Source organism: Ursus maritimus, unplaced genomic scaffold (genome assembly GCF_017311325.1).
Source record: "Ursus maritimus isolate PB19 unplaced genomic scaffold, ASM1731132v1 scaffold_2, whole genome shotgun sequence".
In the NCBI taxonomy this organism is placed as follows: Eukaryota; Metazoa; Chordata; class Mammalia; order Carnivora; family Ursidae; genus Ursus; species Ursus maritimus.
Window position 1 is genome coordinate 39,412,041 of NW_024424452.1, and position 23,328 is coordinate 39,435,368.

The 23,328-nt window shown below is 48.6% G+C and overlaps 3 protein-coding genes across 15 annotated transcripts; 2 read left to right on the forward strand and 1 right to left on the reverse strand.

The window, feature by feature from the left end:
- Positions 1-31: 31 nt before the first annotated feature.
- Positions 32-13,527, reverse strand: S100A13 (S100 calcium binding protein A13). Of its 3 annotated transcripts, none has more exons than XM_040635670.1 (3): positions 13,388-13,527; positions 6,847-7,013; positions 32-258 (listed from the first exon to the last, which is right to left on the reverse strand). In XM_040635670.1, the coding sequence occupies exons 2-3, from the start codon at positions 6,997-6,999 to the stop codon at positions 115-117; spliced, it is 297 nt and encodes a 98-aa protein (XP_040491604.1). In that variant the 5' UTR covers positions 7,000-7,013; positions 13,388-13,527; the 3' UTR covers positions 32-114. The 3 variants fall into 3 exon arrangements, with proteins under 3 accessions (XP_040491604.1, XP_040491603.1, XP_008694871.1); XM_040635669.1 differs by lacking the exon at positions 13,388-13,527 and adding an exon at positions 7,688-7,823; XM_008696649.2 differs by lacking the exon at positions 13,388-13,527 and adding an exon at positions 7,143-7,349.
- On the forward strand, positions 7,990-12,199 carry S100A1 (S100 calcium binding protein A1). 2 transcript variants are annotated; one of them, XM_040635672.1, is made up of 4 exons: positions 7,990-8,180; positions 8,564-8,614; positions 10,615-10,767; positions 11,894-12,199. In XM_040635672.1, the coding sequence occupies exons 3-4, from the start codon at positions 10,627-10,629 to the stop codon at positions 12,035-12,037; spliced, it is 285 nt and encodes a 94-aa protein (XP_040491606.1). In that variant the 5' UTR covers positions 7,990-8,180; positions 8,564-8,614; positions 10,615-10,626; the 3' UTR covers positions 12,038-12,199. The 2 variants fall into 2 exon arrangements, with proteins under 2 accessions (XP_040491606.1, XP_040491605.1); XM_040635671.1 differs by lacking the exon at positions 7,990-8,180 and having other exon boundaries at positions 8,515-8,614.
- LOC103668420 (chromatin target of PRMT1) lies at positions 13,364-22,272 on the forward strand. 10 transcript variants are annotated; one of them, XM_040635663.1, is made up of 7 exons: positions 13,364-13,503; positions 14,132-14,213; positions 15,545-15,698; positions 16,310-16,393; positions 18,266-18,452; positions 19,251-19,388; positions 21,046-22,272. In XM_040635663.1, the coding sequence occupies exons 2-7, from the start codon at positions 14,149-14,151 to the stop codon at positions 21,249-21,251; spliced, it is 834 nt and encodes a 277-aa protein (XP_040491597.1). In that variant the 5' UTR covers positions 13,364-13,503; positions 14,132-14,148; the 3' UTR covers positions 21,252-22,272. The 10 variants fall into 10 exon arrangements, with proteins under 10 accessions (XP_040491597.1, XP_040491598.1, XP_040491601.1 ...); XM_040635664.1 differs by having other exon boundaries at positions 18,269-18,452; XM_008696640.2 differs by lacking the exon at positions 13,364-13,503 and adding an exon at positions 13,591-13,712.
- The last annotated feature ends 1,056 nt before the right edge of the window (positions 22,273-23,328 follow it).

Sequence of the window (23,328 nt, forward strand, 5' to 3'; positions counted from 1 at the left end):
CACTGCCTACTCTCAAAAGAAGAAAGAGGGGTAGGGTGGGAAGAAGAGGCTTTATTTGGGGGGAGTGGGGTTCTGCCTGGCCAGCACCCCCCAGCACCATCCTGGTCAGAGGCTTTACTTCTTCCGGATCTCCAGGGCCCTCTCCTTCCGGATCTCCTTGGCCAGCTCCCCTATCAGTCTCCAGTACTCGTGGAACTTGAGCTCGGAGTCCTGATTCACATCCAAGCTCTTCATCTTCTCATCTAAGGAGCCCACATCCTGAGGAGACACCAAAGGAAAGGGTGGGGTTAGAAGTGAGAGTTCTCAAGACAGGGAGAGAGGAAGGAACTGCTAATCTCCATTCTCTTCATGAAGGACAGCGCTGCCATGCTGTCGGCAATGACAACCTCTCCAAACTGGTCGGTCCGACGGTGGCGGCAGAAGGAGGCAGGGGACCTGACTTGTAGTGTTTGCCAGTGTGTAAATACTCCCACCGTGGCTGATAATGAACCACAAACATGGTGCCCCTGAACTCAGAGCTAAAGAGATGCACACAGTGGGCTCCTGCCTACAGGTAAGGTGGGCTCCAGCACACCACTGCACCTGCGGTTTGCTCAAGGATGCTCGGGGAGCCCGTGTAGCCATGGACCCACTCTGGCCATCCTCAGAGCCTTCTCAGGCCACCTTCCTCCTTCACAGAAAGCTGGACAAATTCACAACCCTAAGCTGCTCATTTGCATAACCCCAGTGTAGTCTCTTTTTTGCCAGTAGCCTGGTCGATCAGAGGAATGGCAAAGACATGGGGTATCTGATTTTGTCCTTGACAAAGTCTCTCATGACAGGCCTGTGAAATCAAAGGATACTATAAACTGGACCCATGATCAAAGGATCTGTTACTAGACAAACAATCACAACCAAAACATAATCTATGGAACAACGGAGCAATGTCCAGCTAGAGAAGGGTGCCGCGGGCAGAGCCCCATGCCCAATATTTGAGTCAAACTTGCACAAAGGCAGAGAAGGCACGCCGGATCCACAGAGGGGGCAAAGCTAAAGCTAACGCATAGAAAAGCTAAGCAAGCCTTTTGTAAAAGCCACAATCGTGTTTGCTTTCTTTTTAAGATTTTATATATTTACTTGAAAGAGAGAGAAAGCAAGCATAAGTTGGGGGAGAGGCAGAGGGAGAAGCAGACTCCCACTGAGCAGGGATCCCAATGTGGGGTTCGAACCCAGGAGCCCGGGATCATGACCTGAGCCAAAAGCAGACACTTAACTGACTGAGCCACCCAGGTGCCCCCACAATCATGCTTCATTGTAAAACACTGTAAGCATTGTCAGCTGAAGGCAAAGATGCCCAGCGTAACATTATATGGGGAGGGGGGAAAACACAATTAATCAAGAGAAAGAAATAAAAGGTGTAAGTACTAGGAAAGAAGCAAATTCACCTCTTACTGTATTAGCAATTATATATTGCATACCTAGGAAAAACCAAGGGTGATAATGACTAACCTTTCAACAATCGTAAGCACTTAATAGTGCTGACTGTTCCGAGGCTTCTGCTAAACACAGGACATGCCTTACTCCATTTAACTTCATAATCTGCTGGCACGACGGGGACCTTGCCCACCTTGTTCACCACTGTAATCCCAGTGCCAGGAAGAATGTCTGGCACATAGCAGATGCTTGTTTGTCACTGTAACCCAAAGCCTAGGACGGTGTCAGGACAGGACATAGCAGGTGCTCAATAAATACTGACTGACTAAATACAGGACCAATCCAACAAGGAAGGTATTATTATGAGTCTATTTCACAGATAAAAATTAAGGCTCAGAAAGAGTAAATGACCAGGGATGACAAGCTAGAATCTGCATTTGAACCTAGATTTTTTGATTCAAAGCTTATGCTCTTATCTACTACTCTGTATTCCCCCCCAAAAAAAAACCTATTAGAAATTGTAAGCGTCTGGTTACAATATTAACACACAAACCCAATGCTTTTTAGTTGTATGAATATTAACCAGTCAGAAAGTATAAGAAAGATCCTGTTTAAAATAGTAACAATGGGGGCACCTGGGTGGCTCAGTCGGTTAAGCATCTGCCTTCAGCTCAGGTCATGACCTCAGGGTCTTGGGATCAAGCCCCACATCAGGCTCCCTACTCGGCAGAGAGCCTGCTTCTCCCTCTGCCTCTGCCCTTCCCCCTGCTTGTGCTCTCTCTCCCTCTCTCTCTCTCCTCTCTCTCTCTCTCTCTCGATCTCTGTCAAATGAATAAAATCTTAAAAAAAAAAAAGTAACAAATGAAATAAAGCACTTAGTCATAAATTAAGAAATCTATTAAGCTTTCGTGAAGAAAAATGAACTGAAGAATATGAGAAAATGTGAATAGAAAAATGTACCTTTTTTGGGGGAGAAAGACTCAATAGCATAAAGATGTCAATTTTCCCTGAAATATAATTTTATATGATCCTAATTAAATATCTACAGGATTCTTTTTTTTTAAGTTTTATTTAATTTTACTTTTTTTTAGTAACCTGTATACCCAACATGGGGCTCAAACTCACAACCCTGAGTTCAAGAGTCACACGCTCTTCTGACTAAGCCACCCAGGCGTCCCTCTACAGGGTTCTGTTTAACATGATTCAATGTTTCTAAAATTCCTGAGAAACAAACTGTGAGATCCACCAAAAATTCTGAAAAATAAGAATAATAAGAGAGAACCAACCCTACAGTGACTAAGGCATATTAAAACTACAGTAATTAAATAAAATTGTTACCCAATAAATAATAAACAGATTAATGAAACACAATAAAGAGACCCAAAATACATATGGGAATTGAATAAGTAATAGAGGTGGTATTTCACATCAGCAGGAATATTTTAATAATAACATAAATTGGTTTTTTTAATATATTAAACTGAGGAAGACCTTTCCAAACTTGGAATAAAACACAGAAGCCATTCACTAAAAGTTTGATAGATCTAACTACATAAAAATTTTTTATATTCTGCATGGCAAAAACTACTAAAAATCAAGTCAAAGGACAAACACAGGACAAGTTAGGAGAAAATGTCTGCAATACGTAATAGTCAAAAGGCAAATTTCCTTATTATATAAAGAGCTATAGTAAATCAATATGAAAATCTCTCGAATAAGAGAAATAAGCAAGCAGTTCACAGAGGATTATACACGTCCATCAAAAAAAATTTTAATGTGCCATTTCATTGAGAATTAAAGAAGTGTAAATCAGAAAAAAGTATCATTTTCACACATTAGATTAGCAAAAACCAAGTCTGATAAGACCTGATTCGGGCAAGGACGCAGGGAAACAGGCTTTGTATTCGGTGTTGGCCTTGCAACCTTGCTGGGGAGGCAAACTGGCAATATCCATAAAAATGAAAAATACACATGCCTTTTGACCTAATATTTCTTTTTTTTTTTTTTTTAAGATTTTATTTATTTATTTGACAGAGACAGCCAGCGAGAGAGGGAACACAAGCAGGGGGAGTGGGAGAGGAAGAAGCAGGCTCCCAGCGGAGGAGCCTGATGTGGGGCTCGATCCCAGAACACTGGGATCACGCCCTGAGCCTAAGGCAGACGCTTAACGACTGTGCCACCCAGGCGCCCCGACCTAATATTTCTTTTTTTTTTTTTTTTTAGGGTTAAGCACTTTTATTTTATTTATTTTTTTAAAGATTTTATTTATTTATTCATTCGACAGAGATAGAGACAGCCAGCGAGAGAGGGAACACAAGCAGGGGGAGCGGGAGAGGAAGAAGCAGGCTCATAGCGGAGGAGCCTGATGTGGGGCTCGATCCCAGAACGCCGGGATCACGCCCTGAGCCGAAGGCAGATGCTTAACCGCTGTGCCACCCAGGCGCCCCCCGACCTAATATTTCTACTGCCACACATTTACCCTAGATATTTTCCTCAAGTATGTAAAGATACATAAACAAGAATGTTTGCGAAAGAGAGAAAATGGATATGAAAAACATTCTTCGATAGAAACTTAGCTACATAAATTTGTTAACCTATATACCATATGTATACTGCATCATCTTCTTAAAATAGGAAGTATCCTATACGCATGGTTCCACCTTTTGTTAAGATTTTATTTGTTTATTTGACAGAGAGCATACGCACATGCACGGAAGCAGGGGGAGCAGCAGAGGGAGAGGGAGAAGCAGGCTCCCCGCGGAGCAGGAGCCCCCAGCAGGGGCTGGACCCCAGGACCCCGGGATCATGACCCGAGCTGAAGGCAGGCACTCAACCGACTGAACCACCCAGGCGCCCCATGGTTCCATTTTTAAAAAGGTATTTGTAGAACAGTCGGTAAGATGCATTTATTCATTCACGCGCTCAAGAATTCTTACTCTTTTTTCAAACTTTTTTTGTTTTACAGTTTCACTCACTCGATACCTGCTATAAGTGCTGGAGATAAAACAGTGAGCAGACCGCTTCCCTTCGTGGGGTTCACATTCTTGGTGACATGCAAGTGTGTACGGAAGTAGGTTGTGATGGGAGTGCTGTGGAAGAAACTAAAGGGGGTAAAGGAATAGAGGACAAGGGAGGTGATCTTCGCATTCTGAGGTGAAGGAAGGCAATGCTGAGGATTTGCCATTTGGGCAGAAATCTGAGTTCAGTGAGGAGCAAGCCTAGCCAATACCTAAGAAGTGGGCATTTTGGACCAGGAGAGCAAGTAAGGTTCAGTGTCTTTGCTGCATTTGAGTTTTGCTATAGAGGGGAGCAGAGACACAAGACACAGCTGGAGCGAGGTGTAGAGCCAAGAGAGAGGGTTGGTTTTTTTCTTTTTTTAAGATGGGAGATATTACAGTATATTGGGAAACTGATCAGAACAATCCAGTGGAGAAGGAAAATTGATGATGCAAGAGAAAGCAGGAGGAACTGCAAGAGTCCAGATTTTAAGTGGTGAGGAAGCGCGGAGTCAGGCAGCAGAGGAGGGACTGCCTCGGGGCAGAGACGGATGCTTCAGGCAACAGGCAGGCAGGGCAAATGCTGCTCTTCTTAGATCTGGGGAGACAGTACATAGGAGTTTCCTAATTGCTCTTATTTTCTCTGAGAAAATTTCTCAGTGAGAGGGAGAATGTGGAAAGAGGGACTGGAGTTTGAGGAGAGAGGAAAAGTTGTAAAATTATCAGCTCAAAGAGCTGGTAAATGAACCAAACTGGGAAATGGGGCAGACTGGCAGGCTGTGCCAAGGACCCCCTTGGAGTTTGTGGTCACAGACTTAAGGAGAGACAAGTCAACACTGTGTATCAACTTCAATAAGAAAAATAATAACAAGTGCAGAGGCAGAATGGTCCTTGGATTGATTGATTGCGTTGCTGGGTTTTTTTCTTGAGAATGGAAATTTTTGCTTTATTTTGGATCTGAGAAAGAATGGTAGATTTAATCCTCAAGTTAATGGAGGTGGAATATTGGACTTAACCTGGGTTGAGATTCTGTCAACCAGCACAGGGAGAAACAGAATCCAGGGAGTTGAGGGACTGATTGCGTTGCGGAGCCTTAGAACCCAGCTGAGTGAGAAGAGAACTGAGGACGCGAGGGGATAACACGGGAGAGAACACGTGACAGGGTTAGGACATGGATGGTCCCCATGGAGTCAAGGCAATACCAGAGTGGAGAAACCGAACTGGAAAGGCAGGAAGTGATACTCAGGGAAAAGGAGGCTTGAAACTGAGATTTCGCAGGTGGTACATCAATTTGGTAATGACAAGATCTGAAGCAAGAACAGAGGAGTGGGCTGCTCAGAAGCAGGACAGACTCTCTGCAAGCGAGGGTTTGAAGAAGTTGAGAGCCCCAGGTGTTGGATGAATTTTCTGCGCGCAGACTGAGGACCCCTACGAAAGCAGTGATGAGAAACAGTAAGGCAGGAGCTGAGCTTATAAGGAATGCAAGAAGAAGGGGGGCAGGCTCCAAGGAGCTGTGCATTGTAGGAAGAAGTAACTAAGATCTGGAAGTAGTGACAAAAAGCTAAGAGATCACCTTCTGCATTTCCAGGCCCGGAGGGAGTTGGATTTGGAGGAAAAACCAGTTACTATGTGGCAAGGCTACAGGGAGACTTAAGACTCCATGGGAGTCTCTCGAGTCTCCTGAGTGAAGAAGGGAAAAGTCTGAGAAGTCTAAGAATGCAGGGGATTTTGCAGATGATAGATTGAGTTTCCAATACTTGTTTGTGTGGGGTTTTTTTTTTTAATCCATATCCACACACTTTTCACTTGCCTGTCAATTCTCAGAAAGTATATAAAAGAAACTGTTAACAGCCTGGTACGATCGGGCAGCTCGGAGGGGATGAACTCTGAACTCCTGCTCTGTCCGGCAAGCAGGAGAGGAGGAATGATGTTGTCTGGCACATGACTGAGCGGACTCCCAGAGGGGGTGAGAAGTAGTCAAAGATTACTTACAGCTGCTTCCTTCACTGAGGTTCTGTCGCTCCATGAACTGGGCTACGTTTTTCTTTTGACATACCCCTTTCTACAACTGGGCCTCCGTTTCTATACGTGTTAAGTGAGGAGTTTGGACTGTGTTTTCTCGTGGCCTCCTTCTAGTGCTGATGGTCTGCAGCTCTCTGGAAGCCACTCTGGGCCCACTCCCATGCTGGGGAGATGAGACCAGAGAGGCACAGAGCAGACACAAACACCCAACAGCACTGCCTGAGGGGAGCACAGAGCCCAGTAACACACCTGCACTCTCACCAACACCTGTCACCAAGCCACATGCACAGTCACCCAAGCCCTTCTCCACCACACAGCTGGGCTCATACTACTGTGCCCAGAAACACCACCTCACATCCACAGTGTCCCGCAGCCGCTGCGCTCCAGAATCTCAGGCCCAGAGACCCCCACCTACCTTGAGCAAGTGAGGCAACTGCTGCGTGGCCAGCTCCCTAAACTCACTGACGCTGAGGCTGCCCTTCCGGCCTTCCTGCCCTGCAAAGGTGAAGAAGGTGGTGACCACTGTCTCGATGGCCATCTCCAGCTCAGTCAGTGGCTCTGCTGCCATCAGGACTCCTGGGGCTGTAGGACAGGGAAGGAGAGGAAGGGAGAATCAGAATAGACCAGAGTGCCCCCGCCCTGGCACTGCCACCTCAGGTCCCTGCCTGGAAGAAGCATTATGGGGAAGGAAGGAGGGGACAGGGATGGAACCTGGGGCACCAGGCAACAGCAGCTCGGTGCAGGTGGGGGAAGGGGTGTTTGCTTCCCGAAACCCCATCCTCTCCAGGTCTGAGCCTGGTGGTCCTTTCCAAGCCTCGGTGTCTTAGGGACCCCTCTGTGGTGGTCCTTCGGTCTGGAGACCCCTCTGACAGGAGGCACTTGGGAGCGGCCCCTCCGCGGCCTTCGGTCCCAAGGGCCCTTTCTTGGAGGCTCATCCGGCCCCAGGGGGTCATGAGGTTGCTTGTCCCCGAAGCTTGTTTGTGCAGGGACCCCGCCCGCCCACACGCGCCGGGCCGCCCCTCCCAGCGGAGAAGCCGGGGTCAGACAAACTGCCGGCTGCGGTCGGCCTGCGGTCAGGCGGCAGAGACCCGGGGCGGCCGGCTCAGGGTCGAGCCCGCTCCTCCCGCCCCTTCCCGCCGCACCCCTCCACGAGGACAGCGGCCGAGCCCCCCAACCTCCCGAACCCCAGTCCGAGCTGGCTCGGGGAGGCGCCCGGGGCGGAGGGAGGGGAGGGGAGGGAAGGCCGGGGGACTCACCGCCGCCGGGGGCGGTGGGCGGTGAGTGCAGGAGCCTGGGGGCAGGAGCGAGCAGAGCCCCAGCCCCGCCCGAAGGTGTCCAGCTTCGGCCTGGACGCCGGAGGAAGCAGACCGCCCAGGCCCGCCTCTCGCCCGCCTCCTGCCCCCCAGCATCCGGGCGGGGCGCCCGGGTCCCCCCGCCCGGCCCGGCCCACGCGCGCCCCTCTGCGGGGGGGGGGGCGGGAAGGCGCCTCCGGGGCAGACCCCCTCCGGGCACCGGGAGCCTGCCGCCCCGGTCCGCTCTGCATCCCAGCGGCCAGCGAGGGAGCCCTGCCCGGGAGTTAGTCCGAGAAGCACCGCAGACAGGCCCTCGGAATGAGACCCTGAAAAGCACCCTGCAGCCCAAGACCCCCAAGAGGCTCCCACACACAGAGGGGGGTCCCGCTGAGACCTCAGCGGAGGAGGACGTCCCGGAGTGAAATCTCTCAGCGGGGTGTCAGACTACAACTCCCCAGTGAGACTCCCAAGATTAAGGGATTCACTGAGAGGTCCCCCCCACTGAGACCCCTCAGCAGAGACCCTTCCCCCTTCCTGCCAGTGCTGGGTGCGGGTGGGGCAAAGCCTCTCCGTGTCCCTCCCAGGACCTTTCCCACCTCCCTTCCTCCTGGGCCTTGCCTGCTGGGGCCCAGCAGGGAGGGGGGAGGCAACTGAGGCTGGACAAGAGGACACAGGGCAGCCTGTTCTAGCCCAGGAGACAGAGGGCGCCTCTGTCCACTCCTGGCCCCTTGCCCCACTGGGTGTCTGTCTGTGAAGGGGTGGAGCCGGTGGGAAGGGGGGTCAGTGGGGGAAGGACTGAAGACAGGTCTCACCACACAGCTCCCCCCGCTACATTTGCAGACTCTCATCTGTCTGTCCAGAACCAGCTCCTGCCTCAGGTCCAGGCTGACAGTGAGTACCGTGGGCCATCTGTGCTAGGTCTCTGCGGTGGCCAGCTTGGGGGAAAGGGGACTTCGGCGGGGCTCCAAAAGTCTGGGAACAATAGCATCGTGCTGCACTGAGGGTCTGGGAGGAGTTCGAGTGACAGCAGTTTGGGATTTGGGGGAGACAAGGTTTGGACAGTAGTGTAGGGAAACAAGAGAAGGTCAGAGGGAGGTCTGTGGTGTTCCTCCGAGAAAGAAGAAGCCAGTGGGGAGCCCAGCCACCAAGCTTCCAGGAGATCAAGCCCTCCTCCCACAGAGCCCTCAGGGTACCCTCCCGAGGCTCCCTCAATCTCCCAGGTGCTGAGGAAGGGAACCAGCTCCCACCTTGCTTTCAGCTGGGTAAGACTAAGAAAACAAATGGAACTGTTGCTTCTGTCCCCACCCCCACCACCACCCAGTGTTGCCAAGAGCTCAGGTCCCAAGGAAGTCTGGGGGTGGCAGAGCATGGACCATATGAGATCAAGAGGAGGGGGCATTAGGGTACTGTACCCACTCCCAACTCTCCTTTCACGTGCCCTTCCCTTTCTCCTCCCTTTCTTGGCCCAGACTTCCAGACTCCTCTTTCCTTCAAGTCTTTCCCTTTGTTTTCCTGTCTGCCCCATTCCTGACGAAGTCCTCTCCAAACGGCTGCTCAAGGGCTCCAGGCAACGTCTAAGTGCCCCTCCTGGATGGAACCAATAATGGAGCCACCAACAGCCCTTCCTCACAAACACCCTTATCCCTTCCATCAGCCCCGGCTTGGGTTCCATCTCCCCATGTCTCTGTGACAACAGCTTCTCATGTCCAGAGTTCAGGTGACACTCACAAGGTTCCCATTGTAAAGGTGGAATGTCATTTGATCAGGGCCCATTGTTCGGCCCCCCAGGCCTGGGGAAGGACAAGGACACCTGATCTAAGACACCTGAGCTGTCCCCTGAGGCTGTGGAGGGGATAACCATCCCAAGGCCAAAAGAGAGAGGCCTGCTGGCTTGGCAGTCCCCTCTCCTCAACAAACCCCTCCATTTTTCTCTTCTTCTCTCCAGCCCCTTGAATTCAGAGGACATCCTCAGCCTTTTATCTCCAACACATATCAGACCCATTCTCTCACTGCCACTGTCCTCACATCATCCAGGCTGGGCCTAGGCGGGGGAGTGGGCAGCGGCAGGGACAAGGCCCCAGAGCTCTCCTCTCCCCCTCGCTGGGAGCCCTGGCTCTGGGGAAAGGCTCGGTCATTCCTTTCACCCTTCCCACCATCACCCAATGGAAGGCCTGATTCTGCAGAGAAGTAAGAGGAACCACACTAGAGGTAACGGAGGTGTACCCCAGGGAAGCTGAAGTGACCTGTTCAGGAGAGAGCAGAGTTGAAGGACCAAAAGAGGCCCCAGTCTGCTGACGGGAAGCTCAGAGGCAGTTCAATCCCCCTCCCCAGGAAGCCTTGGGCCAGCCACTCTGGCTGCCACTCTCTCCATCAGGCTGGCTGAGGGCACCAGACTGACTCCTTGCTACGGGTAGACAGCAGAGTCACGGCTCTGGAGAATGCAGCCCTCCATGCTCAGCAGCAGAGCTTAGCTGTGCTAGGCAGGCAAGGCAGGGTAAAAATAGAGTCAGCGGAAGCTTGGCAGGGTCCTGTGACCATCCCCGCCTGCCTGCCCCACCCTCCTCAGTGTCCACCCAGGCAGCCAGGAGCCTGCAGAGTCCACTGCAGGCCTCTAGAGCCAGCCCGGCTTCAGCTGCTCTACCTCCATGGCCCCAATTCCTGACTCCCTCTGGCTGGGCTATGGATTGAGCGACACAGAGAACAAGCCTGGATTTAGGCCTGTTTGGGTTCCCACATCATAAAGTCTCAGCGAGAGACAAACTGCAATGTGGCTCTGGTCTCATGGTGATTTCAGGTGAGGGACCAGGGCCAGGTCTGAGGGCTCCCCTCTCCCCAACCCCAGATACCCTGAGCATGGTGCCCAACTTACTTCCATGGTGGGGGGCGGGTAGGTGAGCTGCGCGATGGGCTCTGAGCTGGAGACAGCGATGGAGACGCTCATCAATGTGTTCCATGCCCACTCGGGCAAGGAGGGAGACAAGTACAAGCTGAGCAAGAAGGAGCTAAAAGAGCTGCTGCAGACTGAGCTCTCCGGCTTCCTGGACGTGAGCACAGAGTGGGGGTACAGGGTGGAATGGGTGAGGGGTGGAGGAACAACCGGGGACCTCTCTACCATCTTCCTACCCCACCCCAGCTCAGTCAAATCATTTTCTTCTCTCAGACTTCTCTCCTGGATTTTTCTGGGCTCCCCTACTTCTCCTGGTTCAAGACAAAAATACCCTAATTTGTTAATCACCTGTTAAGTGCCAGGACCCATGCAGATGCATCATTAAAGAAGGCTCACAGTCTAGAAGGGAAAGACTGACACACGAAAGTGAACTATGAACACCAGGAAGTGACCTGTTCAGGAGAGAGCAGAGTTGAAGGACCAAAAGAGGCCCCAGTCTGCTGACGGGAAGCTCAGAGGCAGTTCGATCCCCCTCCCCAGGAAGCCTTGGGCCAGCCACTTAGGAACTACCCAGAGCTTTAACAGGATTGCCGGGAAGGACGTCGGACAGCGGACAGCGCTAACCTAACTGAAGTGGGCTTCTCCAAAGAGGTGGCACTCGAGCCGTGCATTTCCATTGGAATATTATTAGGGTCAGTGTAGACATTTTAGGAGGTATCTGCATGAACAAAAGCCTGGAAGAAAGAACATGGAGCACGCTCAGTAGTTTTGACCAGACTGAAGGATGCAGAAAAGTAGGCTGCAAATGCTGACAGGGGCCCTATAATAAAGAAGCCAGTAGAAAGTACACAAGCTTTGAGGTTTCATCAGGCCTGGGCTCCAGTTCTGACCCTGCCGCTTTCCAGCTGTGTGACTTGGGCACATGATTAGGCACCAACTGTTAATTTACTTATTCTCTAGTATGGGAATAATGAAACCTAACTCATACTATATGTGTTAGAATTAACAGTTTTACAAGCCAATCCCTGTAAAGCTTCTGTAGGCACTCGACACATGGTAATCGATGCTGTTATTACTTGGCCTTGTTAAGGGGTTTATTCTGTAGGTGACAGGAGGCCACAAGTGTTAGTTTTAAGGAGGGCCTCACAACAGTCCCATAATTAGCTGTAGTTCTGCCTCTTGCTCATCGCTGCCTCCTTCCTCCCACTCGACCATCCCCTTGCCCCTGATTCAGTACTATTCATTTCCCTATATACCCACCCCTCCATCTCCTCCCTCCACAGGCCCAGAAGGATGCAGATGCTGTGGACAAGGTGATGAAAGAGCTAGACGAGAATGGAGATGGGGAAGTGGACTTCCAGGAGTATGTGGTGCTGGTGGCTGCTCTCACAGTGGCCTGTAACAACTTTTTCTGGGAGAACAGTTGAGCAGACAGCCCCAGTGGGCAGCGCCCTTCCCCTTCCCCCTGCTTCCCCCTCACCCCACTTTTCCTTCCCTACACTCCTACCCTTGTCCACCCTCCACCAAGGGCGCAAGAGTAGTGGGCCAAGCCTGCAACTCATCTTTCATTAAAGGCTCTTCTCTGACCAGCTGCTGTCTGTCTCCTTTGGGGTCTGGAACTGAGTGAGAAAGTCAAGGTTCCTCACTCCCAATTCAGGAATGCTCAAGGCCCAGAAAAGTAGGTGTTCAAAGTTCCAGCTGCAAAGACAGAAGAATTTCCCTTCAGTCTGCAAAGAATATTTAATGAGGACCTACCATGTGCTGGATATTGTGTAGGAACTGGGGGTGTAGCGGTGCACAAAACAAACACGACCCTTACCCTCACACAGGTAAAGTCCAGTAAAGACGCCAGACCATTAAACACGCACATACAGACCCACGCACACACAAATTCTAGGAAGAAAACGCAAGGATCGTGGTGCACGTGTATGCAGAAGGGTTGAAGATGTGTTCATTCACTCATTCCTCAAACATCTGAGTATTTTTATGTGTACCCAGGTATAAGAAAAATCCTCTGTAGGTCTGCATCAAAACGCACATGACTTGCAGATGGGGAGGACATGGAAGGGGGAGCAGGGACACAAAGACACCCCCATAGGGATTTAACAATATTCAGGACGAGAAAAATAGGCACAGGCATTGGTGACTGGCGCAGGACCAGTCACCCAGGCCTTGGCTGGGGCGTCTAGGGCTTTCCACAACTCGGAGAGAGCCCGCGTCCAGCATCGGGGCCCAGGTCCTAGGGAAGAAGCACCGAGGCAAATCCAGCGTACAGAGCTGTAGATGGTCGCTCTTAGCCTGGGCGGGGCGCCGCGAGGAAAGACAAACATCTTTCTCCCCGAGATCGAAATGTTCTCTGCGGTCCAGGTTACAACCACCCTGTCTAGACCGAGAACATCCACGAGCACTAACCGCGCGCACTGGCCACGCCCCCCCGCGGGCGGGGCGGAGTGTAACGCAGCCCCCACCTTTGCTAAGGCCCCGCCTTCTCCCTAGGGCTCCGCCCCAAACCCCGCGCAGGCGTAGCGCTCGTCTTCTCCCCCACCCAGCTGTGCGCGGATCTGACGTCTGGCGTAATTGCGTCGACGCCATTTTAGCCGGTCCCACTCGGCTCTGGGCGTGTCGGCCATTTTGTTTTGGGCACCAAGCGGGAGGAGGAGGCGGCGGCGGCGGCTGTGGTGGCACCGACGCAGGGCAGGAAAGGGCAGTCCGGGCGAGCAGGCGCACCGGCCGACCAGACAGCCGGCCGGCAACAACGAGCTAACCTAGCAACCTACCGCTTACACCTTTGACCAACCGCCCACCAAGTCAACTCAGGTTCCGCCGGGCCCCGGCCCGCGCGCCGCAGCCGTGGTGGCAGCCCCGGGAGGCGCCCTGGCGTCCGTTTCCTTCGGTGCGTTTCCGTGGCGAGGGGGAGTGGCGGGGCGGCACGGCGGGCTCCGGGGGGCGGAGCCGGCGGCGGCGGCGGGGCGGCGGGCCTGACGGGGATGTGGCGGCGTCCGGGTGGGGTCCTCCGGTCGCCCGGCGCTCGCCGAGGCCTCCCCCTCGGTGGTGGCGCCGAAAGTCGCTTTTGACATGGTCCTGCCTGCATCTCGTGTCTCGGTCAGGGGCCCTCGGTGCTGGCTGCGCGGGAGGAGCCGCGGGCCTTCGTCCCGCCCCCTCGGCTGACCCGCAGGCCTCGCCGCGGAGATTGGGGTTCGCTTGGGGGAGGGGTGGATCCGGGTGTCCGTGTGTTTTTGAAAACCCCTCGCAGCCAAGGCTGAAAAGGACGACTCCGAATTACAGGCCAGGTCTGCCATTTTAGGGTTAGGGTAGGTGTTTTCGGCCCTGCGGCCTAGAAGTCGGTTAGTTTGCGGTAACGGTGCTATGAACGTAGGTACCCAGACGGGGTTTAGTGGGACCTTCAGTAGTCACCGATACAGGCCTTTTGTTTTCATTCATTGCTGGGCCGGGCGTTCGATGCCTGTAGAAACGAGGGGTCCTTGCTCTGATTTGCTCATTCTGCTTATTGTCCTTTGTAGATTCTCGGGATTTGAAGATGGCTGCACAGTCAGCGCCGAAAGTTGTGCTAAAAAGCACCACCAAGATGTCTCTAAATGAGCGGTGAGGCAGCCAACAGCAACTTCAGCTCGTTCATAAGAAAACATTACTTAACTTGGCCCTGGGGTCCAATGCACAAAAACCAGTTTTAAACTAAATACCAACAGAAGGCTACAGACCTCTGTTCTTAGTTGCATCTTATGTGGTACGCAAAACAAATTGGGCGGTTGTTTCAAAACCCCTTATCAGTAGATTTTTATGTTAAGCTGTCTGAAATATTTGTCTGGTGGGATGTATTTTAAAAAAGACTCCTCACACCCTCCCTCTTCTTCACATTTTTTTACATTGATACAGGGGTGGTGCAGCGCGGTAGCATGGTACCTTGGCTGCAGTAGGCTTGCTGCCCAGTCCAAGGCCAGCAGTGTTGTGTCTGGCCTGTAAGAGGCAGGTAGCAAGCTGTGAATATGTCCGAAGGCCCTTGAATGCCATTCTTGGGCCTTGTAAGAGGCACTTGCTTTGCTCCATTTCTCTTTCTTTCAATTCTGCTTTTAGTTTGTTTTTGTGTTAGATTCTTTTGCAGTTAAGTGTTTTTCTTTTTTGCGCCATTAAGCTTATTTGACAGGAATAACAGAGGAGTGTCTTCACAAGCTGTTAAGTGATGAAAGTAATCTGATTTTCTCAGAAGTAATCACTTGGAGTTAGGAAAAGTAGTCATTTAAAACTAAGAAGAGTTAAGGTACTTAAAGCAGTTTCTATCTCTGAGAGCTCTTTATTGAGAGCCTTTGACCAGTGATTTTATTTAGTTGATGTTAGACCCCTAAAAGATTCACTTGATATTTTTGCCTTTTCTGAAGCATATGTGCTTCTTACCTCTTAGGGTGTGATATACCGATTCTCCATATTTACATGTTAGTAAGTGAACAAATACATCAGAAAGTAAGACACACTCGTGTAATTTACGTGGGTGTGCTATTTCCACGGGCTGTGAAGGTGCTCCAGTCCTTCCTTATATTTGCCCTACAACGCACCCTCAGTTTCCCCCAAGATTTTGGCTTTCTTTGTTTGTCTTTGAAACTACATTTTCTGTCTTTTGTTGTCATCATATCTGCTTACTGCGTGTTTTTCATACTTTCCACCTCTTAAAAGCCATTACCTGAGCCCTTGTTACCACTTTTGATTGAATGTGCTGCACTTAGCTGCGTTTCTAAGTTTCTGATTCTTGCAAGTTTGTGGAAGCAGAGGAGTCTTTAACCCACATCAGCCTTGATCTAAGTGTACCACTTTACTTAAAGTTCGTGGGATCTGGAGCTCCTGGTCTAGCAAGCCATGAAAATGCCAATAAATGTTTTGTAATAAAGCTTTTATTTAAACATCCATTCTGTTCGACCTTGAAGCTTTACTAATATGCTGAAGAACAAACAGCCGATGCCAGTGAATATTCGGGCTTCGATGCAGCAACAACAGCAGCTAGCCAGTGCCAGAAACAGAAGACTGGCCCAGCAGATGGAGAATAGACCCTCTGTCCAGGCAGCATTAAAACTTAAGCAGGTGAGAGGATGGGTCTTAATGCTCCAGAAGCAGCTGGTGATCTCTATCAGACAGTCCACTGAGGCTGTCAGGACGTGAAGGATGATTGCAAGGTGGCTCAGGGCAAAAGCAGAAACTTCTCTGGAGGAAAGAGAAGTTCAGAGAATTCCCATTTTAGCAGGTACCAATAAGTAACTTTTTGTTGTCTTTCTCTTTTAGGTAGCTTGCCATCAATGTAGCCTGTTTCTCTGTTATTGTCAATGAGTATTAATCTCTTTTTTTCCTGATCCTTTGCCCGTAAAGTAGATTCACTGGAGTTTACCACAAAGAAATTTTGGATGACCTTCGGAAAATCCTTTATTTATTCCGTGTTAAATGCCTTAAAAATGAGGGAAATAATTTTATTCTTTCTCCCCCAGCGCAGGAAACCTGAACAGCCTTAGCCAGAGATTTCCAGTGCTAAAATGCAGAAAGAGTAGGGTGATCTTCATCTCCACAACACCTAAGTTTTGTCAGTAAAATAGAGTGAGAGCATTGAATAATTTAAGAATTAGTGTGTTCTCTTTCAAACTTCCAGTAAGAGATAATCCTTCTTCAGACCTGAAATAAAACCTGCTCTTTATTATCCATAGACTTTATATGCAAGTCCGGACAGTGGCTGTGGAAGGATATGTCCAAGCTGTGGCTGGGCGTCTGGAGGGCGATGCCATGCAACTGTAAGGACTTTAACTGGTAGCACTGCATGGCTGTGCATAAATTCAGCAGTTAAATATAACACCCTCCCACCCCCACCCTGAACTGTTGGGCTCACTGACCAAAAATAAACAAGGCCTTCTGCTTCAGCTACCTTAAGCCTTGGAGTTCTGTATTTGTCCCTGACTCTGGAAAGCAGTAAAAAGGGCCCCATCATTTTCCAAGAGTAGCTGTTATAAATTGCTGAGGATAAGTCTCTGACACGTCATTCCAAAGGACCTTTCTAGAAGAAGCTTTCAATATAGGCTGGGTAGAAAGTAGCCTCTGGAGTGGAACTGCCTGATAGAACTTTCCACAGTGAAGGAAGTACTCTCTATCTGTTCTCCAGATAATGGTAGCCACTATCCATGAGTGACTATTGAGCACTCAGAATGTGGCTAGTGTGATTGAGGAGCTTTTAAAATTTTATTTACTTGTAATTTAAATAGCCACATGTGGCTAGTGGCTACATTAGCATACAGCACAGCTCTAGAGTGAAAACTAGATGGTATCGTGACATCTTTAAGCTTGTCAACTGCGTTAGAGACCACTGTTGCTGGCAACAAAGGATTAGGAGGGGAGAACTGAGCACTGTGCATTCTTCTCTGAAGCCTGGATTTTGGGAGAATATACTCAGGATCATCGAACAGAAGGGATTTGTAGAAGGAAGTTCTGACCTAATTGTGTGCTGTCAGGGGAGTAATGCGACAGGCCTTTAAGGTTGGTTATGCGAAGACGCATAATGTTCAGAGCCTGTCCCTCTGATCGGAAGCAGTTTATTCTCTTGTGCTAGAAAGCTAATAATAATAACTCACAGCATGTGGTTGCAAAAAAAAAAAAAAAGTCACTGGTAGCCAATTACAGGTGAAGCCTGGGGATACACAGAGTTTATTTTCATTCATATTGACTGATGACTTTATAGGAAAATGGGTTTGCTGGGGCCTTGATTGTGTTCAAGGCTACACAGTCACCTTTTCCTTTGAAGCAATTTAATTCGCTGAGATGTGGTCTTAATAGTTTCTCTTTGAGGGACAGATTATTGAAAATCTCCATTAGTGGAATATCCTTAATACGGCCCTGAGTTTTGTGATTGTAGGTCACCTGTCTAAATTCTAACGCAAGTTGGCTTTCTCTCTGGAAATATATTTGAGTGTTTTGAATTAAAGGTTATTGTACTGGCTTAATGGAGCTCTTTGCAAGGAGAGACGTGGAATGAATAGTGATTTAAGAAATGTAAGGAAAGGAGGTTTGACTTTTTTGTGTTTATTTACATCTTAAGGTAAAAAGTGGACCGTCTGGAGATAGATACTCAGAGGAAAAATGGAACACACTGGACTCTTTGACTGAAAAATCAGATCTTGTTTTTAAGTGACAAGAATTCAAATGAACTTATAATTTAAAATATTTCCCAGAGTGTGATGAACTTCCTATGGTGTTTGAGTAAGCCTTTGAAGACAGTGGTAGTCCTTGGGCAAGTATGATCAAATCGTATCATTGTCAACCTGTGGTTCAAAAACAGCAGAATCCAGGATTCGAAACGGAGTCCTTACTAAAACCTAAGTTCCAAGGAGTGGTGTATGGCTTCTGTAGCCAAACTAGTGAGGTAATTTGTATTGATGCCAATGTCACGGGACCGTATTTAGCTTTCGTAATGGCTCTGGATCAGAATTCTGCTTTTTATATACCATGTCCTGAGGCAAAGGCTAGTTTCTGGTTTAGGATCTTTGTGACCCGTACGGCAGGTTTATCTCCCTACACACAGCCATCTCACTTGCTTCTTTTTCTCTGCACTGTGAGTTGTTGAATCCCGCCGGAATGCTTTTTTGATCTCAATCCCCCAACACCTTTTCTTCCAGAAGAGCTTAAAGCAGCGCCTGGGTAAGAGTAACATCCAGGCACGGTTAGGCCGACCCATAGGGACCCTGGCCAGGGGAGCAATCGGAGGACGAGGCCTGCCCATAATCCAGAGAGGCTTACCCCGAGGAGGACTACGTGGGGGACGTGCCACCAGAACCCTGCTTAGGGGCGGGATGTCGCTCCGAGGTCAGTGCCGTGTACCTGATAATTACCGGGCCTACCCCTCCCTTTTCTCTTGGGCTGCTTATGGACATATTTGTTTTAACATCTTGAAGCTTGAATTTGTATTAATATAATTAATAACTTTTGAAATCACATATTTTTAATAGTGCTGCATGTCTTTTCTCGATACCATTCCCTTTCTGATAATGTGCAATGGTGAGAGGCTATGACCTGCGTAATGACAGGTAATTCATGTCATCTCCATTCCGTCTAAACACCCTGCTGCTGCTTGAATCAAAGCACATGCAAGTTCTAGAAATAAGTCAGATCTAAGAAATATTTGGTCCCTTGGCCTGTATCTTAACGAACCATCTCTTTGCTAGTGAAACACACAGTTATATTTGGAAAAGAGAAGACAAGTTGACCCATAGCTACATGTTACATTTTGGGCACTGTTACACTGTTCCCTGTGTTGTTCTTGTCCCTTGTAAGAATGTATTGAGAGCAGGAACCCTGTCATTTATTCTTAAATCTACCGTAATGCTAGGCACTTAACTGATTATTCAATAGATATTTATTGTATGTACTTACTAATTGATTTAATTCCCAGCTTTTTCCAAAAATGGGTTTGTGGTCAGATTTGTTGAATTGATTGAATAAAGAGCAGTTTGATCTGTTCACACTTGCTGTACAGCTTGCCCCACCCAACCTAAAAATTAACTGAATTAACTCTCATTTAACCCTCACCGCCTTCCTTTGGTTAGAGTCTACTTTGTCTCTCTTGGATTTACCTGCATATACATTGTATGCCTCCTCTCCAAGGTCAAAACCTGCTCCGAGGTGGACGAGCCGTAGCTCCCCGAATGGGCTTAAGAAGAGGTGGTGTTCGAGGTCGTGGAGGTCCTGGGAGAGGGGGCCTAGGGCGTGGAGCTATGGGTCGTGGCGGAATCGGTGGTAGAGGTTAGTCAGCTACCAACTTCAGAGAATAGCTCCCCCTTATTTCTCTCCCTTCAAAACTCAGAGCCACCTTCCTGCACAGCTTCAAGTCATAGACAGGCTTATTTGTTTGTCTTGTTTTGTTTTTTGAAACTGGCTTATTTTCTAAATTCACATGCTGGTAGTGCAAAAAGTCTGTCATGGGTTGTCTAAGAGCCAGTCAGGTACATGTCAGAGCCAGATTATATTCAGTCTTTTTCCAGGTTCCTTGACATTTAAATCGTATTGTTAAAATGACAGGATGGTCAGTTTGAGGTTTTACCTTTCTCTGTCCCTGCCCCACCACCACCACACACCCCATCCCATAGCTCAGAACCCCACTTTGAGTGTAAGAATAAAGAAGAGGGAGATGTACAGAAGTACAGAAATAAAGCTGAGTTAAAAAGGATGATGAGATTGGAGCTGGATATTGACTTTGAAGCCAAGTAAAGTTAAGGTAAAGTTGTGTCTACAGGAAATCAGAGATGACATTTTTTTTTTTAATCAAGGTAGAAAGCAAGAAGGTACCGAGTCAGTTAACTGACAGACTCTTGTTGATAATGTTACCTTTGAGACTTAGTGATACTTGTCTTGTGACCTCATGACCCAGATGGAAAAGAATTTAATGGTGTTGCTGTCGTTAATCCAAATTTCATGGGAGTTTTCTGATTTTAGAACTTAGTGGAAAACTCTCAACAACACCTGTCCAGGGGGTAGAAAATCTATTCCTGTAGCCCTGTGTATATCTGCTTTGGTCCTTTTATTAGTGTGTGGCGGGTCTTCCATAATTTATGACCTTGAAGTTGCCAAAGGATAATAACTCAGGAAATCTGATAGCCAAGGACTTGTTTTCTTCTCTCCCATTATATTGTTGGCTTAATAAGTGAAGTACAGCTAGTTTGGGTTTCAGGATGAAATAGCACATTTCCAAATTATCTCGACCTGGTTTCTGAGAGAGCATCACAGGGCTGGGGGAGTCTAAAGTAGCTTTTCAGAAAGCTGCATAAGTTTTATTACATGAATTGAAACCGCCTCTCAGATCACCAGAATTATAAGGTGACTAGATTCTGAGATAGAATTGGCTGGGACTACTCTAAATATATTCCCTGTATTCTCACTTTGTTTCTATGTCATGATAATTCCTCAGTCTCCCGATGTGGACTCAGCTCATTAGGTTTAATAAGTTTGAGGAGAGATGAGCTAATTTTCCAGAAAGATCTTCAGTTTAAAAACTTACTTTAAAAACTGTCTAGCCCTACACCCCCGTTCTCTGTGCCCTTGTTACTTCCTCCCTTTCTTACTAAGTGGGGTTATCTATAATGTATTTTAATTATGAACTTACAGCGGGTCTCAGACTTGAGATATTTTCTTTGTTTTAGGAGAGGTTAAGATTGTCAGTTATTTTCCCTTTGTCAAGAGAATAAGTCTTTAGCAGTTAGAGATGAGCATGTAAACAGGGATTCATTATGTGTGCTTTCCATGTGTTGCTTTCTACCCAGTGTGTTTCCTGTTTTTCCAGATTTCTCCTCTTTGCCCTGCCCTTTCAGCCTTTCTCAGCTAGGCCCCGCTGCTCTGAGGGGCATTTGCCATAACACCCATTAAACCTACTTGTAACTGTCTCCTTTTTTTCCCCTTGGGCCAGGTCGGGGTATGATAGGTCGGGGAAGAGGGGGCTTTGGAGGTCGAGGCCGAGGCCGTGGACGAGGGAGAGGTGCCCTCACTCGCCCTGTACTGACCAAGGAGCAGCTGGACAACCAGTTGGATGCGTACATGTCGAAAACAAAAGGACACCTGGATGCCGAGTTGGATGCCTACATGGCACAAACAGATCCAGAAACCAATGAGTGAAATCTGCCCACCGTGCTGTGAGAGACTCTTGTTCAGAAGTCACCACATCTGTAAATAACCTCGAGATAACAGACGGAGAAGCAACCCGATTGATGCTGGAAGGACCTGTCGCGATAGGCTGCGGACTGACTCGCCGCCAGTGTGTGCATTTAGTGTGTTCCTTTTACTTTTTTGATACTGTGTTGTATGAAACCCTTTTTTCCTCTGACTTGGGATTTGTTTTGTTGTGTTGGGGTCCGTCCCCCCCCATCGCTCTGACTTCTCTTTGAATGTGAATGTGGTGGCCTTGTGGCTGGTGTTCCCTCATCCCACCTGTGCCTCCCTTCATCTGTCATATGCTCTGATGTTCTAACATTTCCTCTCATCATCTCTGTGTCCCCGTGCAAAAAGCTCTAGAAAGAGCCCATCAGTGTTCCTTCCTGATGCCTAGGTTTCTGAGAGATGGTTTAGTTCTACATGATCTTTAATAGCCTCTTAGAAGTGTTTAGAAAACATGGAGCTCAAAAATGAGTTCTGCCACATTGATACATTAGTGTAGTAAATTAGGGACACTGACATCGCCACAGGGCCACATAACAGGTTACACGGAGCACTTCTGATTTGATTAAACTTACTTCTGTGTACACTGACACCACATAACGAGTGTGCTGGGTTGGGTGTCTGCACTTTCTACCCTGAAATGAGATGTATAAACTTTGCTCTTGGCTTTTATCATGTCCAAAGAGCTATTGGGTTGTCTTACACCTGCAGTAGAGAGGAAATTGCAGTTTGGTTTGGCAGATGCTTCAGAGAGAGGGACAGAATGATGGCAGATACCTTTTACGAGTCAGAAGATACCCGTGCTGGAATGCTATTGTCCTTACATTCATCCCAGACCAGTCCTGGCCTTCTCCATTGACTTTGTTTGGCCCTCTTATTTCCCTTTGAAGGTTTCAGTTCAACCATATTCTGTCAACTGTTCAGTTTTCAGTAGAATCTTGTATTTCTGGTTCATCATAACAAGAAATCGTTCTCAAATCTAGTCAGGACTTTTTCTTTTGTTGGGTTCCTTGAAATGCTATCGTCACTATAACAATATCTTGACCTTCCCCTTGTGGAATTCAGAGTCCTTTTCTTCATAGGTGTATTAAAATCAGGGTGGGGGGCAGGCAGAGATGGGGCTTTGAGCCAGAAAGTGAAGAATTTGCCCTCTGAGTAAGCCTGGCAAAGAGGAGACTAATCACACAGAGTAATGTTCTGGCCCGTTGGGCCCATAGGAAGCTCCAGCGTAATGATCTTTGGCAATATTCTGGGCCCTGGCACTGGTTTCTCTTTTCCCCTGTGCTGTGGGAAAGAACCACCTCCAACCAAACCAGTTGCCAGATACATGGTACCCTAAATTGTTTGGTGGTGTGTGTGGCATGCTGGGAAGGAATTTGGTTAAGACGGCCTGGACTTGAATCCTATCTGTATGATTGGGCTTAGCCTCTGGATTGATTGTGAGGCAAGCGGTTTAGTGCTGAGAAAAGTGACATTGAAAAGACCAGGTGGTGGTAGAGGACAGAACCATGCTTTCTAAAAAGCCACCTGATCTGGTTTCTGTGCTATAATCACTTGTCTATTAAAAATGGAATATGAGGCCATGTGATTGGAAGGGGTTTTTATTTGGGCAAGGCCAGTTGTAAGGATAGTCCCTTAGGTAGACTGCAGACTCTGGTCAGCCCCCAAGACTTGTTTGTTTTTGTTTTTTTTTTTTTTTAAGATTTTATTTATTTATTTGACAGAGATAGAGACAGCCAGCGAGAGAGGGAGCACAAGCAGGGGGAGTGGGAGAGGAAGAAGCAGGCTCATAGCGGAGGAGCCTGATGTGGGGCTCGATTCCAGAACGCCGGGATCACGCCCTGAGCCGAAGGCAGACGCTTAACCGCTGCGCCACCCAGGCCCCCAGCCCCCAAGACTTGTGAGGGAGGTGCTGTTTGGCAATGGACCATGTACCGTTTGCAAACACATGACTGGTTACAACAGGCACTTGCCAGGACACCTTTGGGAAGAAGGAAAGGAAAGTGCGTGGTGAGTAGGTCCCTCACCCTCTAAACTC